The sequence below is a fragment of the Emys orbicularis genome, chromosome 11, assembly GCF_028017835.1.
Source record: "Emys orbicularis isolate rEmyOrb1 chromosome 11, rEmyOrb1.hap1, whole genome shotgun sequence".
Taxonomy (NCBI): domain Eukaryota; kingdom Metazoa; phylum Chordata; order Testudines; family Emydidae; genus Emys; species Emys orbicularis.
This window is the reverse complement of record NC_088693.1, coordinates 21,398,364-21,414,489: the sequence shown is the minus strand read 5'-3', so window position 1 is coordinate 21,414,489 and position 16,126 is coordinate 21,398,364. Positions and strand designations below refer to the sequence as shown.

Genomic DNA, 16,126 nt, shown 5'->3' with positions numbered 1-16,126 from the left:
GCATAAAATTCTGGCATAATAGTAATTTGTTCTTCAGAATTTAAAATTCATAGGCACTAGCAAATTATGAGCATAACTCACATTAGAATAAGCGAGTGCTTAACTCCCATTCACAACACTGAAAAGTATATCCTGATATATTTCAGCATTTCCTTTTCTTATTTATTCTCCATTATGAATTTATTGACTTTTCTATTTCTTTAGTTTTTCAGGTTTCAAACAGAGCTCTTTATATATAACTAAAGGTGTAATTAATTTTGGCACATGAAAATGGTGAACTGTCGCTTTGATAAAAAGCCAAACAGTACTATAAAGTATTACATATTTGGAACTAGGATCATGCAGTAATAGCAGGAAAACCATAGCCATAGCTGGAAACTCCTTTTTTAAAGGTGGCAGTCCTGGTTGGAGGGAACAATATGAACCAAGCTTGATTGCCACTGAATTCAGAAGTTAAGTGATGTTAAAGAGTTTATGCAGACTCATTGGCCTGTCTAGCTTTCACTTTCTTTCATTTCTAAGCTTTTGTAAGCGTGCCAAATTAAATTTAGATTTGAGAATGATGAAAAGGATCCTAGTCTACTCTGGGTCAGTCAGTCTGAGTGCCAGATTACACTGATAATTTGTGCATTTGAGTTAAATATTTATTGCTGATAGAATGATTTTATATTATGCATTTTCCTCATTATTCTCCACATAACACTTCCAGCCTCTCAGGCCTGGGATATAATAACCTAGTCTGTCATTGTAGTCACATTTTTCACTTGGGTCTCAGCTGCCAATATAGTTGAGATTTTTTCATTTTATGTTATTGTCTATTTAAAAATAATGAAGTTCACTTTAATTTTTGAACTCATGCGTCTGTGTCCTGTAAGAATGCTAATATTTATTAAAGAGTGAGAGATAACATTTATGAACTGATGATATAATTTTTGTTGTATAACCTGCAGGTATAGACAATAACAGCAGAAGAACTTCCACAATAACTTGTTTCCTTGTACGTAAAAGCAGATCGCAGTTCATTTTCTACACGCTCTCTAGTTACAGCATGGATTTTGAGCAATTATGTCTTAAGACTACTTTTTTTTTTAATTGCAGGTGACAATGCATGTCGTGTTAATAATGGAGGCTGCAGCACTCTTTGTTTAGCCATTCCTGGAGGCAGAGTTTGTGCCTGTGCTGATCATCAGCTCCTAGAGGAAAACAGTACAATGTGCATGAGTAAGATTTTCTTGAAGAATATCTGGATATATATTACTGTTATGGGAGAGATAAATTCAAATCTGAAAATTAAAAAAATTCTCCTAGAGACTTTATTACTGTTCAGCAATTTTACATTGGACAAATAACTATTAATTGAATAAACTTTCTAATTGAGCACAGATAGTTAAAGCTTGAAGAGTGAAACAAAACTATTAAAAGTGCAATATTTGAAGTTAAATGCATTTGAAAATATTCCATAGTTTCTAATATAATAGGGGATTCCGATGCTTCCAAAGACTTTTTGTTACATTTCACAGGGCATCAACATAAAAGTAATAATAAAAGCATATTAACTGGCTTCATGGCATTCACTGAAGTAAATATCTTAAGGAGAAATCAAGCATAGCAAATCCTCAAGTTGAAACTGTGAAAAATTGAAGCTGACACTTTATATGTAAGACAAGACCAGGGATAGAAGATGCACCAATCTCTGAATAGCTTAACCATCCTCTGGACGACTTTATTCAAATATTGCTGAAAAAGACATCGGCTTGTAACAAAATTAAACTTGCCACTCAAAAAATATTAATTCACCAATGTAATATTGGTAATGTTGCAAATTTCTAGCTTTAGTATTTTGGAACAAATTCAATTATAGAATATGCCATTTTTTTCTAAGAACATATGATTAATTTTACTTATATTAAATCTTTTGTCCATTATATTGAACATTCCTGAACTTCTTTAGCTATAGCTGTACAAAATGAGAATGTCTCATTAATTTATGCATTACTCATATTTTCAATTAACAGCTTAAATTTTATTAACACTATCCAGGGTAGTTGTATATTCTTGGAACATAACTATTATGCAAAGTTTGAAAACATAGGCAGATGAGTACCGGTGCATACAAAGAGCTAGTCTGACTCACATTGCTCATTCAAAACTCACACTCACAGTGAAGTCAATGTGAATTTTGTGTGAGCAATATGAGAGTGAGAGTTGGCCTATGAAGTACAGAAGATCATAATAATGGTATAAGGAAGTGAAATCCAGATTTTCCCTTATGCAGAGGTTACATGGGGTTCCCCTTGTAGAGTTTCTATTATACTGTGAAATGGAGACCTACTGCCTACAAATTAACTTCTGCCAGGGACAACTCCTCTAGGAGTTGTGCTGCAAGGAAGTCTCAAACAAAACACTGTCCATAGGACTTCCACTTTGTTGGGGCTCCAAAATGCAGGGGAATAATGTGGGTAAATTAATGACAATCGGTACTGTTAAAGTGTGAATCATTTTATCACCTCTGCAGTTCTCCTGCCCCTGTCTGTTGGCTTCTCCCTAATCAGCCACATAGCTTGAATCCCATGGAACCCCTATTCAGAGACTTCTGAGGGGCGGGGAAGAGAAGAACAATGTTGCAAAGGATTTTTTTCTGCTGTAAGCCAGTATTTGACTCATCAGATGGAGAAGGAAAAATAAAATCTGAGTTACAGGTCACTTCATATCACTTTCCTCAGGGCTTGCTTTATTTCCAGAAACAAAACTTAAACCTACAACGTATCAACTCAAACTACTGGGTATTAACCACTTGAGGCCTTTCCAGCCTTTACAGATGGGAGGAGAGAAGACACACCCTTCTCTATAATAGACTCCTGTGTATCAGCTTCCCCTGTCCTTATATAACTATGCCCAGATCAGCCATGTTATCAGTAAGAACCTGATAACCTCTAATATGCTCAAGTATCTTTACACCCCACTTGTCCAAAGGAAATCTTCATTACACAATCCAAGTGCTTGGGCTATGCCTTGGGACACCAAATTGGGCCTTATGTTATCATGATCCGACCTGTATAACTGAGAGCATATTTGTCCTGTTGTATATGTTTTTTTTACTAGCTTTTGAGGCGGCATCAGCATATTTTACAAATCATTATGAGAACAATGATTTCATGATGAGTTCTGTGTCTGTTTTGTCTTCTGAACTTGTAAAAGTTGTTCCTGGGTGATAATGTAATCTGAGTGTGCACTTGTTTATTAAAAATATATTAAGTATATCAACCATAAATGTGGATATACATCCGACTGTAGGATGGAATTAGTGTGAATATGTAAAGCTTACTAAGAACAGAATGTTCTTAAGAGATACAGCATGAAGAAGAATTCATATTTGCTTATGTGCAGGTAATATTGCATTTTTTATATCAAGCTTAAAAATATACACACTACTTGGATTTTTTCTAGTTAATCCTGGAGAAGTGTTACCTCAGTTGTGCAAACCTGGAGAATTTCAGTGTAACAACAAGCGCTGTATCCAGGACCGCTGGCGCTGTGATGGAGATGATGATTGTTTGGATGCCAGTGATGAGCATTCAGAAATTTGCTGTATGTATTTCTTTAAATAATTTTAAAACTGTATTTCATGTGTTGTTTTCATTTTTAAAATTGTCAACATGATACTGTGAGTTTGTGCTAAATACTAAGGTCTGAGGGGAATAAGACTGAAGCAGCAGTCATTAAATAATTTATGCAAATAATTCACTTTCTTTTCCTGTTTAATCGCATCAGTTATTCCACACATGTAGTAAACAGGAGCATATTTGTTTCATAGTGTAATACGAGATACCTCCTCTGCGGTCTGCTTATGCCAATGGTTGTAGAGGTATTAATTCTGGTGCTCTAAAAGTGTCCATTTTTGTATCCTTTGCTGTTGGTGCCATTCCAAACTGCCGGATGGTGGACCAGGGGCACACACTGGATCTTTGCTTGAAAAAAAGGAAGAGAATCAATTTAAATACTCTAAAGACAGAATTACTGTGCAGAAGGTTCCTTAAACACTTCACTGCTTTTTGGCAATGGTATCTTGAAGAGGGTCCAAGAAAACAGACATAGGTTTGGAACAAGATACTCTACAGCAGTGATACTCAAACCTCAGTGGTTCAGGGGCCAAATTAGTGATTACCATTACCCTGAAGAGCCACAAAAGTGTGAATTCATTGTTTCATTTACTATTATATATACACATCATTCTCACAGCAAAATGACTAAGTATTATCATTTTATCAATTCAAATTGGTTAATAACATAGTAAAAACATCCTGATTGGTTAATAACTTAGATTGGTTAATAATGAAATCACACAGTGAGAGCTGCTGGAGACACATTAAAGAGCCACTTGCAGTTCACAAGCCTCAGTCTGACTATCGCTGTTTTACAGCTTCACTGCTCAGTATATTGTAGAGAGGACATATGAGAACTGAAACACATGCAAGAAGAGTGGGGTTTTCTTCACATTGTCCCACATCTTACAGTAAAACAAGTGTTGGAACAAGAATGCTTGGATGCTTGTTAATGAAAATAATTATTACTATAGCAGCCTTACGTTAGGCCTCCTTTCATGTGAGGAAATGAGTGCTTTAGAAGCACTTATTAAACCTTGCAACATCCCTATGAACTAGGCAAATATTATTTCAATTTTAAGTAAATAAATAAGTAAAATGTAGCACAGATAGGTGAATTGTTCCTTGCCACATAGTAAGTCAGGGTAGAGCAAGGAACAGAATCTAGGGTGAGATTCTGTGCTACACCTCTAACTTGCAGCCAACAGGGAGGAGTGCTAAGGTGGATCTAAACCACCTTTGAAACTTCTGCATGCTGGGCTGCTCCAGAGACTGGTGCAATTTAGACAGTCCAGGAAGTCTGTCTAAGGCCTGGTCTACACTACGACTTTAATTCGGATTTAGCTGCCTTAATTCGAATTAACGCTTGACCCGTCCACACAACGAAGCCATTTAATTCGAATTAAAGGGCCCTTTAATTCGATTTCTGTACTCCACCCCGACGAGCGGAGTAGCGCCAAAATCGAATTTGTCAATTCGAATTAGCGTTAGTGTGGCCGCAATTCGATGTTATTGGCCTCCAGGAGCTATCCCACAGTGCACCATTGTGACCGCTCTGGCCAGCAATCTGAACTCGCATGCACTGGCCAGGTGGACAGGAAAAGCCCCGGGAACATTTGAATTTCATTTCCTGTTTGCACAGCGTGGAGAGCACAGGTGACCACAGAGAGCTCATCAGCACAGGTAACCATGCAGGCTGATAATCGAAAAAGAGCACCAGCATGGACCGTACAGGAGGTACTGGATTTGATCTCTATATGGGGAGAGGATTCAGTGCTAGCTGAACTGCGTTCGAAAAGACGAAATGCCAAAACTTATGAAAAAATTTCCAAGGGCATGATGGAGAGAGGCCACAATAGGGACACAGATCAGTGCCGCGTGAAAGTCAAGGAGCTCAGACAAGCCTATCAAAAAGCAAAGGAGGCAAACGGTCGCTCCGGGTCAGAGCCGCGGACATGCCGCTTCTACGCTGAGCTAAATGCATTTCTAGGGGGGGCCGCCACCACTACCCCACCTCTGACTGTGGATTCCGAGCTGGGGATAATCTCATCAGGTACACCTGATGATTCCATGGAAGGGGAAGAGGAGGAGGAGGAGGACGAGCTGGCAGAGAGCACCCAGCTCTCCGTTCTCCCCAACAGCCAGGAACTGTTTCTCACCCTGACTGAAGTACCCTCCCAAGCCTCCCAAGCCAGCACCCAAGACCATGACCCCATGGAAGGGACCTCAGGTGAGTTTACCTTTTAAAATATAAAACATGGTTTAAAAGCAAGCATTTTTAATGATTAATTTGCCCTGAGCACTTGGGATGCATTCGCAGCCAGTACAGCTACTGGAAAAGTCTGTTAACATGTCTGGGGATGGAGCGGAAATCCTCCAGGGACATCTCCATGAAGCTCTCCTGGAGGTACTCCAAAAGCCTTGCCACAAGGTTTCTGGGCAGTGCAGCCTTATTCCGTCCTCCATGGTAGGACACTTGACCACGCCATGCTAGTAGCAAGTAATCTGGTATCATTGCCTGACAGAGCCTGGCAGCGTATGGTCCCGGTGTTTGCTGGCATTCAAGCAACATCCGTTCTTTATCTTGCTGTGTAATCCTCAGGAGAGTGATATCGCTTAGGGTAACCTGGTTGAAATAAGGGAATTTAATTAAGGGGACTGAGGTGGCCGTTCCTACTGGGCTGTTTGCCTGTGGCTGAAAAGAAATCCTTCCCTGCATTTAGCCAAGTGCAAGGGGGGGGGGGAGGATTGGCCCAGAGCTTTTCGCGTTTTGCTAGCAGGGATCTTCCCTGATACCAGCCAGGCGGTGGGGGGAGGGATAAAGCACTCATCCCAGAGAATTCATGGCGGGTGGGGAGGGGGGTGTTAGTTTGGTTCCTGCAGGGATCTTCCCTGATACCAGCCACGCGGTGGGGGGAGGGATAAAGCACTCATCCCAGAGAATTCATGGCGGGTGGGGGGGGGGGTGTTAGTTTGGTTCCTGCAGGGATCTTCCCTGATACCAGCCACGCGGTGGGGGGAGGGATAAAGCAATCATCCCAGAGAATTCATGGCGGGTGGTGGTGGGGGGTGTTAGTTTGGTTCCTGCAGGGATCTTCCCTGATACCAGCCACGCGGTGGGGGGAGGGATAAAGCACTCATCCCAGAGAATTGGATGGGGGGGGGGGGTGTTAACCTTCAGCAGCAGAAAACAAGCTAACAGGAAAACTGCAGCACAACGGGCTTTGCTTGGTATGTGGGAAAGCAGGGCGCAGAAGCCTAAAGACAGTGGCTTACCATGGCAGCATGCAAGGTGAATTCTGTTGCCCCGACCTGCGTCTGTGATCTCTAGCAGCAAAGCCACAGGCACTCAATATTAAGAGGCAAAATGCGACCTTGCACAGAAATCACATGTGCTATGTAATGTGAATAGTATACACCGTGAAAGAGTATAAGCATTGTTCTGAAAAATGTATCTTTTAAAAAAATTCTCTCCTTTTTTCACTCCCTCCAGCAGGTGCAAATGTTTCAAGCCTCCCTCCTCCTTCCCGAAGGCTATCCCAGATAAGGCGTCGTAAAAAAAAAACGAGAGAAGAGATGTTTTCCGAAATCATGCAATCCACCAGGAATGAAAGAGCTCATCTGAATGAGTGGAAGGAGACGGTTTGCAAGTATAGGAAAGAAGCCAGTGACCGTGAGGACAGGAGGGACCAACGTGAGGACATGAGGGACCAACGTGAGGACAGAAGGGACCAACGTGAGGAGAGGAGAGACGCTCGAGATGAGAGGTGGCGGCAGGAAGATCAGAGGAGTCGGGAAGCAACGCTGGGGCTGCTGCGTGAGCAAACAGACATGCTCCGGCGTCTGGTGGAGCTTCAGGAACGGCTGCTGGAGAACCGAGTGCCGCTACAGCCCCTGTATAACCCCCCTACCTCCTCACCATGTTCCATAGCCTCCACACCCAGACGTGTAAGAACACGGGGGGGGGAGGCTCCGTACACCCTCCCATTCCACCCCAGTGGACAGCCCAAGCAAAAGGCTGCCATTTTTTTAACCTTTTTTTACTGGGCTTTTCCTTCCCGCAGATCCTCCTCCCAAACCCCACTCAGGTTCTGTGTCGCTACAGCCCCTGTATAACCCCCCTACCTCCTCACCATTTTCCATAGCCTCCACACCCAGATGTGTAAGAACACGGGGGGGGGAGGCTCCGTACACCCTCCCATTCCACCCCAGTGGACAGCCCAAGCAAAAGGCTGCCATTTTCTTAACCTTTTTTTACTGGGCTTTTCCTTCCCGCTGATCCTCCTCCCAAACCCCACTCAGGTTCTCTCCCTCTTTTTATAATCAATTAATAAAGAATAAATGATTTTTAAACAATGGTGACTTTATTTCCTTTGAAAGCAAGCTGGGGGAAGGGGGAGGGTGGGTTCCTTACAGAGAATGAGTCAATAAAGGGGGCGGGTTTTCAGGAAGGATAAACAAACATAAATTTCACACTGTAGCCTGGCCAGTCATGAAACTGGTTTTCAAAGCTTCCCTAATGCGCAGCGCTTCATCGTGTGCTCTTCTAATCGCCCTGGTGTCTGGCTGCGAGTAATCAGCAGCCAGGCGATTTGCCTCAGCCTCCCACCCTGCCATAAAGGTCTCCCCCTTGCTCTCACAGAGATTGTGAAGCACACAGCAAGCAGTAATAACAATGGGGATATTGGTTTGGCTGAGGTCTGAGCGAGTCAATAAGGATCGCCAGCGACCTTTTAAACGGCCAAATGCACATTCTACCACCATTCTGCACTTGCTCAGCCTGTAGTTGAACAACTCCTGACTCCTGTCCAGGCTGCCTGTGTATGGCTTCATGAGCCATGGCATTAAGGGGTAGGCTGGGTCCCCAAGAATAACAATTGGCATTTCAACATCCCCCACGGTTATTTTCTGGTCCGGAAAGTAAGTCCCTTGCTGCAGCCGTTTAAACAGATTGGTGTTCCTGAAGACGCGAGCGTCATGAACCCTTCCCGGCCAGCCCACATGGATGTTGGTGAAACGTCCCTTGTGATCCACAAGTGCTTGCAGCACCATTGAGAAGTACCCCTTGCGGTTTATGTACTGGGTACCCTGGTGCTCCGGTGCCAAGATAGGAATATGGGTTCCATCTATTGCCCCACCACAGTTAGGGAATCCCATTGCAGCAAAGCCATCCACTATGACCTGCACATTTCCCAGAGTCACTACCTTTCGTAGCAGCACCTCCGTGATTGCTTTGGCTACTTGCATCACAGCAGCCCCCACAGTAGATTTGCCCACTCCAAATTGATTCCCGACTGACCGGTAGCTGTCTGGCGTTGCAAGCTTCCACAGGGCTATTGCCACTCGCTTCTCAACTGTGAGGGCTGCTCTCATCTTGGTATTCTGGCGCTTCAGGGCAGGGGAAAGCAAGTCACAAAGTTCCATGAAAGTGCCCTTACGCATGCGAAAGTTTCTCAGCCACTGGGAATCGTCCCACACCTGCAACACTATGCGGTCCCACCAGTCTGTGCTTGTTTCCCGGGCCCAGAATCGGCGTTCAAAGCCTATAACCTGGCCCATTAACATCATAATCTCCAAAGCACTGGGGCCCGCGGTCTCAGAGAATTCTGTGTCCGTGTCCATGTCCTCATCACGCTGGTCGCTGCGCTGCAATCGCCGCCTCCTCCTCCTCCTCGCCTCTTTTTTCTGGTCCTGTGTAAGCATAAACTCCACGAGAAAGCGCGAGGTGTTTATAATGTTCAAGACTGCGTTCTGGAGCACAACGGGATCCATGCTTGATGCAGAATGGAGTCTGCAGAGTTCACTCAGGAAAAAAGGCGCGAAATGGTTGTCTGCCGTTGCTTTCAGGGAGGGAGGGGGAGGCTGTACCCAGAACTACCTGCGACAATGTTTTTTGCCCCATCATGCACTGGGGTCTCAACCCAGAATTCCAAGGGGGGTGGAGACTGCGGGAACTATGGGATAGCTATGTAAAAGCTACCCACAGTGCAATGCTCTGGAAATCGATGCTACTATGGTAGCTTGGACGCAAACCACCGAATTAATGGTGCCTAGTGTGGCCGAATACATTCGAATTTACAAAATCGGTTTCCTAAATTCGAATTATATAAATTCGAATTAATCCTGTAGTGTAGACATACCCTAAATTACAGCAGCCTCCCTATTGGCATCAATGCTGGCCTGAATCTCTGTGATGCTGTGTGCTGCAGCTGCCCCCCAACACTTCCTGCAAGCCAGGGCTTATACGGGGGTCCTTGGGAGGCAGACTTATGGCTGTTTTCAACAGTTCTTGCACCATTGGAATCTTTCTGTGGCTGGATATGGGCCTGTTAAGGCCCATTTACACTGTTCTGATCCCATTATTTTGCATAAAGAGGCCAGCACATGAATCCTGAGTCCCAGTTCCTTGTTCTTACCATGGGAAAATACTTATATATGCATTAAAAATGCTCAAGAACAGCTTAGCCAGTCATCAATCATAATTTATACTGGCAAAGCCAGGTAGTTTGGATTATCTGACACTGGTGTGGTTTGTACAAATTACATACCTTTGTATCAGCACTGTAGCTAGTTGCTCATTTTCTCTTCAGTAAATATCCCTTAATTTACTTCCACTTTGCAATTAGTACTTCCTCCAAAATAACAGATCTGCGGTTGACATACAGTATTCTTAAAGACTACTTTACTTTAGCTATTTTAGCCTATAACACAATGCTGTATATTCACTATAATTTGAGATTTTCATAGCCTTCCTTATTCTAAGACCAAGAGCTCTTAAATTGCAGTAAAGTGTACATCTATTAATAATTCCAAGAGGTAAAATATTTGGGAACAGCATGCTAATTTCTTATCTTACGTAAATTGATGCTAGACTAGAACAACTCCCTTTCCTTCTTTGGAATTACTCATATTTACACATTTATAAATGAATTATGAACTTGTTCCCAAATCTGTGCGTATTATATAGCTTATTAGCAAAAATATGTTAAAATTAATCCTCTTGAAGCAGTTTCTACAGTAATTTAACATGTTTTTTGGCTTAGTCGGAATTTGCTGTAATTATAAACAGAATAATTGGGTGATATGGAGGGAAACTCTTGATTGAAATTGTGTAAATAAAAGTGAATTAGCATTTCTAAAAAAATAATTTTAAATGCGTTTTGTTTGTTATATTAGTCAGACAATTTTTTTAAAAATGTGTTTAGTGCTTTTCAAATTTTAATTTTATCAGCCGGAGGAGCTCAGCAATTTGGTCTCTAGTCACACTTATACACTAAATTGCTGAATAAGAATGATCAGATTTTGAACACTTTATTGCTAAGGTCACTAATGAAGCTTTCCCTACAGTGTGCTGCTGAAATGATCTGGTAACAAAGGGTTGCATACATGTATTCACTTTGCATTAATGTCAATGAAAGCTTGTTTAAAAATACAAGTATAAAAGGTTGCTAAGCAGTTAAAGATATACCTGCAATGATTTTTGTAATTCTAAATGCTGTGTGTTTTCAGACATGTTTATCTGCAAAATAAAACTCCCATCATAATGAATGGATGGGTGACAGAGAGGAACTGAAGGGAAGAGAGACTGACACTTGTTAAAGCAGGGTTCAAGTTGGTGCTTAGCATGCCTCTCTGCACATGAAGTCAGTGGAGCTCTGCTCATTTACACAAGCGGGGAATATAGCCTTGAAAGCTTAAAAAACCCTGCAGCTTTGCTATGATAATATTTAAAACTTCATTGAGATATATTTTAAGAAAAGTAAATTTGGTGATAAAGTGGAAACACAGTAGTGCCATAAATGATTACTTTTAAGCAGACCTACCAACTGTCCTCACCTGCACAGTTATCTCTAAATGCAAGTAAAAAAAAGTCTACAAGTGTATATGTACTTATTGGGAAGAACATGTAAGGGTTCAGAAGCATTATCATTCTGCTCACATTCACCCCTGCTCATTGTGGTATAGTATCTTGGCTGTACACTTGGCTACATTGGGAGAGTTCTGGTTTCAGAGTTACCTTTATATCTGTGTTCTCTTTGATTATTTCCCCGTCACTATTTTTGTTTTTTATCTTCTGCTATAATAGTTTTGCTAATATAAAAGTGATGTCACAATCCTGTACTTATAGTACAGCCAAAATACCAACTCAGTGGGAGTCTAACTGTTACCCGTGGTTTTCAGAATCCCCAACAGGGGCAACTTAACTATTTCACTCCAGGCGGTGTAAGGAATAAATCAACAGGAACTCAGCACTTCCATCAGATAAAGGAGTAATGCAGTGTAAGCATGCTCTTGTCTAAAACTGCAGTTTTTTACTAGATTTAAGCACACACAAACATAAGCAATAGGTTTAGAACATTCCTAACATCTGGAATGGCATTGAGTAATTAACAGCAGATTTGCAGTGGCCATTTGCTTACCCACCGGGGAGAAAGGGGTCAGGAAAACATCTCTCAAGATGGCTTTAGAGGTCTGCTCCAAAGTACACTCTATTAGCTAATCTTTTATAGCTAAGTTCTACAAAACACATAGGTCATAATGACCCTACTGTATCATCACTTTTCTAACTTTCAATAAACGTTTAACATCAGAGACATCTAGACTCAAGGTTTTCCAACCACCAAGGTTTTTCAGTCTAAGTTGTTTACTTGTTTGTCCCCTCCTCCCATTCTGATTAGCAGAGACAGTAGCTAGTTTTGACCTTGCTTCTGAAAGCCTGTCTCCAAATTAACCCTTAACTATGTGGTGTTCTATTTCATTACTTCAGGATGGCTGAATGGACATAATACGGTTGCAATTCATTTGATCACATTCTCGGATATACACACTCCTCAAATCCAGGGCAACATAACCTAATCAGGGACTGCAGGATCAGGCCCTTAGTTGCTCCTCTTTTAAACATGTTTCATGTAATTGCAGAAATTAAATGAAAAACAAACTCTATATTAATAAGCAATAAGATTTAATGGGAGTTTCATATTTAGAAATGTTGGCTTCTAAACAGCGCACTTGACATTTTGAGTTCTCACCTGCACAAACCTGCATAAAATGGGGGGTGGTTGGAGAAATATTTCCATGATTTGGAAACTGTAGAAAATGCTAGAATTCACTCCTTCTGGGGCTTGACATGGATTTGCAGACCACGGCTACCATGGAGATCCCAATGATGGATGGGGAGCCACTTCCCTATGCACTGGATCTTGGGCAATTCAGCTGGAAGATTTGCCACTTTATTTAGCTTACAGGTCCCTTACTGCCCTTTAGCAGTATGGACTGCATGTGACCATGTTACCATTGGCTCCTTCCCCCATAGTGGTAAATAATTTGCTGAGAATATGGAAACTACAGAAGAGCCATTAATGCTGAACCTAGCACCATCAGTACTTGCTGGAATTTCAACAGGATATTCTGTAGGCGTGTTAGGGGATCAGTAACTTGTAGAGCAGCTGCCACCTGGGTCATCTTGCTCTGCCTGGTATTCCCTCCAAACACCTTTGGTGTTCCAGTCACTCAGTGTTTGCTTGTATGGTCATCAGTAGTCTTGGGAGGAGAGATGTTTCCTTAGGTTCTGATTCCCCCGTTCCATTGTCTGGAAGTTTGACTGGTTCTTGTCCTGCTTTTATCCTTTCTACATGTTGGAGAGGAAGGCAGGAACTACTTATGACTACCTGTGCGCTCTACTTGTGCCTCATTCTATTATAAAATTTGACCTATTAACAAAGATAATTTGCATAAACTACCACTAACAGGTAGGCCAGGCAACTGCAGTGTCTGTGGGCTAGGATAGCTGTTGGTTTCCACCTCCTATGTAGGGTTTGTGTACCACTAGATCTGTGTAAACGTGAATTTTGTAGTGCTCTCCCCCACTTCCTGGTAAATCCTGGCAGAATTGGGGTTGAGGGATGGGCGCCCATAGGGGATAGTATTGCCATTTAAAGTATGGAACACAATCCCCCAAGCATTTCCATACCACATTACACATCATCGGTTTTGCACCTGAGCCATATTGAGAGGGAGAGCCACAGGGTGCCAGGAAGATGTAGTGAGTGTGCACACCCATGGGGATAATCATAGCCTCCGAGATCCACAGGTTCTGGGTGCTAACTCCTCTGCCTGTACTTTGAAAAGGGGGAGGAAGCTCCCTCTCCATGACAGAATAAACTGCTGGACACTCCACAAGGGGAACTATAGTCTAGAATATATCTTTTTAAAAAAAATTCTAATTGTTAAGTTATAAAAGATAGCAATTAACACAAAACCATTCTCATCCATAGCAGGCCAATGCTTGTAAACAGAAGTATACATGAAATCCCACATTCACTTCTCATAACAAGACTTCATACAGCTTCCCTCCTCCTTGTCTCCCTCTAATGGATGTTTCCATGGCTTGTGTTTTTTATGTGATACACAATAAGTAAATATATTTGCTCACACCTGAGCAGGAGCCACATTCTGCCTACTTAAGATCTAGGGATGATAAATGCTATATAACAACCAAGTGTCATTACCGTTTGCTTTCTTACCGCTCACATGAGTAAAGAGAGTGGATTTAATGATAATCTTGATGCATCAAGTTCCACCAGCACTTTAAAGAAATTCTAAAAATAAAAACAAAACAAAACCGAAAACCCTCATGCCATTGAAGTTGAATTCAGATTTTGCAATCATTCATACTTTTCTTAACCATATGTATTGATTACAAAGACCATTTTTTGTTTTAAAAGCTATACACGACAGTGTGTAAAATATTATTTAGCATAATCATTCTCCCAAGTGCTCGCTAGGATCTCCTTTCTACTCACCCATTCCATAAAATGTTCTAACTGTGGCAAATGTCTCTCCAGGCAGGAGGGATGGAAACAGCTTCCACTTAAGTACATTTTTGCTACAGTTCAGTTGATCAAAGAGAGCCCTGAGAAGAAGAGGTGAGAGGTCCACGTGGTTCCTTCGGGATTTACGAAGTGCATAAGCGTGATAGACTCCTGAGTTCCATGGATTTCAATGGGAGTTAGACACTTAACCTGCTTAGGTACTTTTGACAATCCCACTGGATGTCTAGCTGCTTCTTTTTAGGGACCTAAAACTCTTTAAAAATCTGGTCCTTGGTCCTTGCCAGTCTGAGGAGTAAGGGACTGAATTTTAGACCAGAACTTACATTTTGGGCCAAGTCTTCAGCCTGTGAAAATTGACATAGCTCCAATGATTTGAATGGAACTACATTGATTTACACCAGCTGAGGATCTGGTCCTTTACTTTTTAAAGGAAAAGATGTCTGAGGTATCCCCTCACACAACTCTCATGTAGTATGGGGTCTATTACTTGTCCCCAGTGGTGGTTGCCCCTGTAATGCAGGTAATGCAGTGTACCTCACCTCTGCTTTTTAAGAACAGTTCCATGATAAATCTGCTATTAAATAAAAATATGTTATGTAATTTAAATCAGAAATAAAATATCAACCTCCCAAACTTTCAGCAGTAGTCAGTTTTTTTTTAACCAAAGGAAAGTATAACTTTCATCTATTTATTAATATATTAATCTATTTATAATAAATCATTTTAAGTGGTTTAAATAAGTACTTTTTTAGCTGATTCCTTGCTTTTACTAATGTTACATCTTGGTTACAGTGTCTGTGGTTGCAGTTAGATTCAGGGAAAACTGAGGGCTTATTTGTTAGTTCCCAGAATCACGTAGAAGCAATAACATTGGCTCTCATGACTTTTAGATCTTGACTAATTTCATACCTAGTGGGAACCACAGTTTTACGTTTTTGCAATCCAACAAAGGTTACTTTTTACCATTTCAAAAGCATTGCAAAACTGCTTTCCCCTGCCGCTTACAGTATCTGGTAAACTAGATTACTGCCATTCCTTATCTATAGTTCTTTCAGGATCTGCTATCTCAAGGGTTATTTGTACAAAATTGAACTGCCTGTTTGATTACAAGTAACGGGTCCATATGATTGCCACTTTGCATTACCTTTTACGGTGTAAGTCCTTGAATGGCTTCACTTTAGTGAATTATTGTACCCTTTCATTCCTTAAAATAGTCTAAAACTAAACTATGATTTTAATGTTTAAAACTAAAGATATGATTTTAAGCATATGGCCTTTTAAAATTATTTTATGTTTGCCAAAGCTGAGCTATAAAAAATGTTAAAAACTTATTTATATACCAAAGCCTTCCATCCTACTTTAGGCCAATTCAAAGCACACTGAAGTAAATGGGAATTTTCCCATTAGTTTCAATGGGCTTTGGATAAAAACCCTTGGTAGTATTTTTGTTGTTGCTGCAAATTTTAGATGAATCCTTATTTGAGGAAATGGATATGGGAAAAGGGCTTGATCCTGCAACCTCTCTGCACACAGAATGTTGAAGTCAACAAGGCTTGGTGAATTGAGCCCTTCAGTTTTATTTTAGAGAGAACTAGAGAAGGAAGTTTACTAGAGGCCTCATCCGGAGCCTACTAAAGTCAAAAGGCATACTCATGGACTCCTTACTGACACAAAACTCCTGTTGGCTTCAAG

At 41.4% G+C, this 16,126-nt stretch overlaps 1 protein-coding gene across 1 annotated transcript in view; it reads left to right on the top strand.

Annotated features, from left to right (window-relative positions):
• LRP1B (LDL receptor related protein 1B) overlaps positions 1 to 16,126 on the top strand; it is a 1,070,902-nt gene that overhangs the window by 518,341 nt on the left and 536,435 nt on the right. Inside the window, exons 15-16 of the mRNA XM_065413676.1 lie at positions 1,099 to 1,221; positions 3,448 to 3,588. Coding sequence (XP_065269748.1) covers positions 1,099 to 1,221; positions 3,448 to 3,588 — 264 coding nt within the window. The remainder of the gene's footprint in view (positions 1 to 1,098; positions 1,222 to 3,447; positions 3,589 to 16,126) is intronic.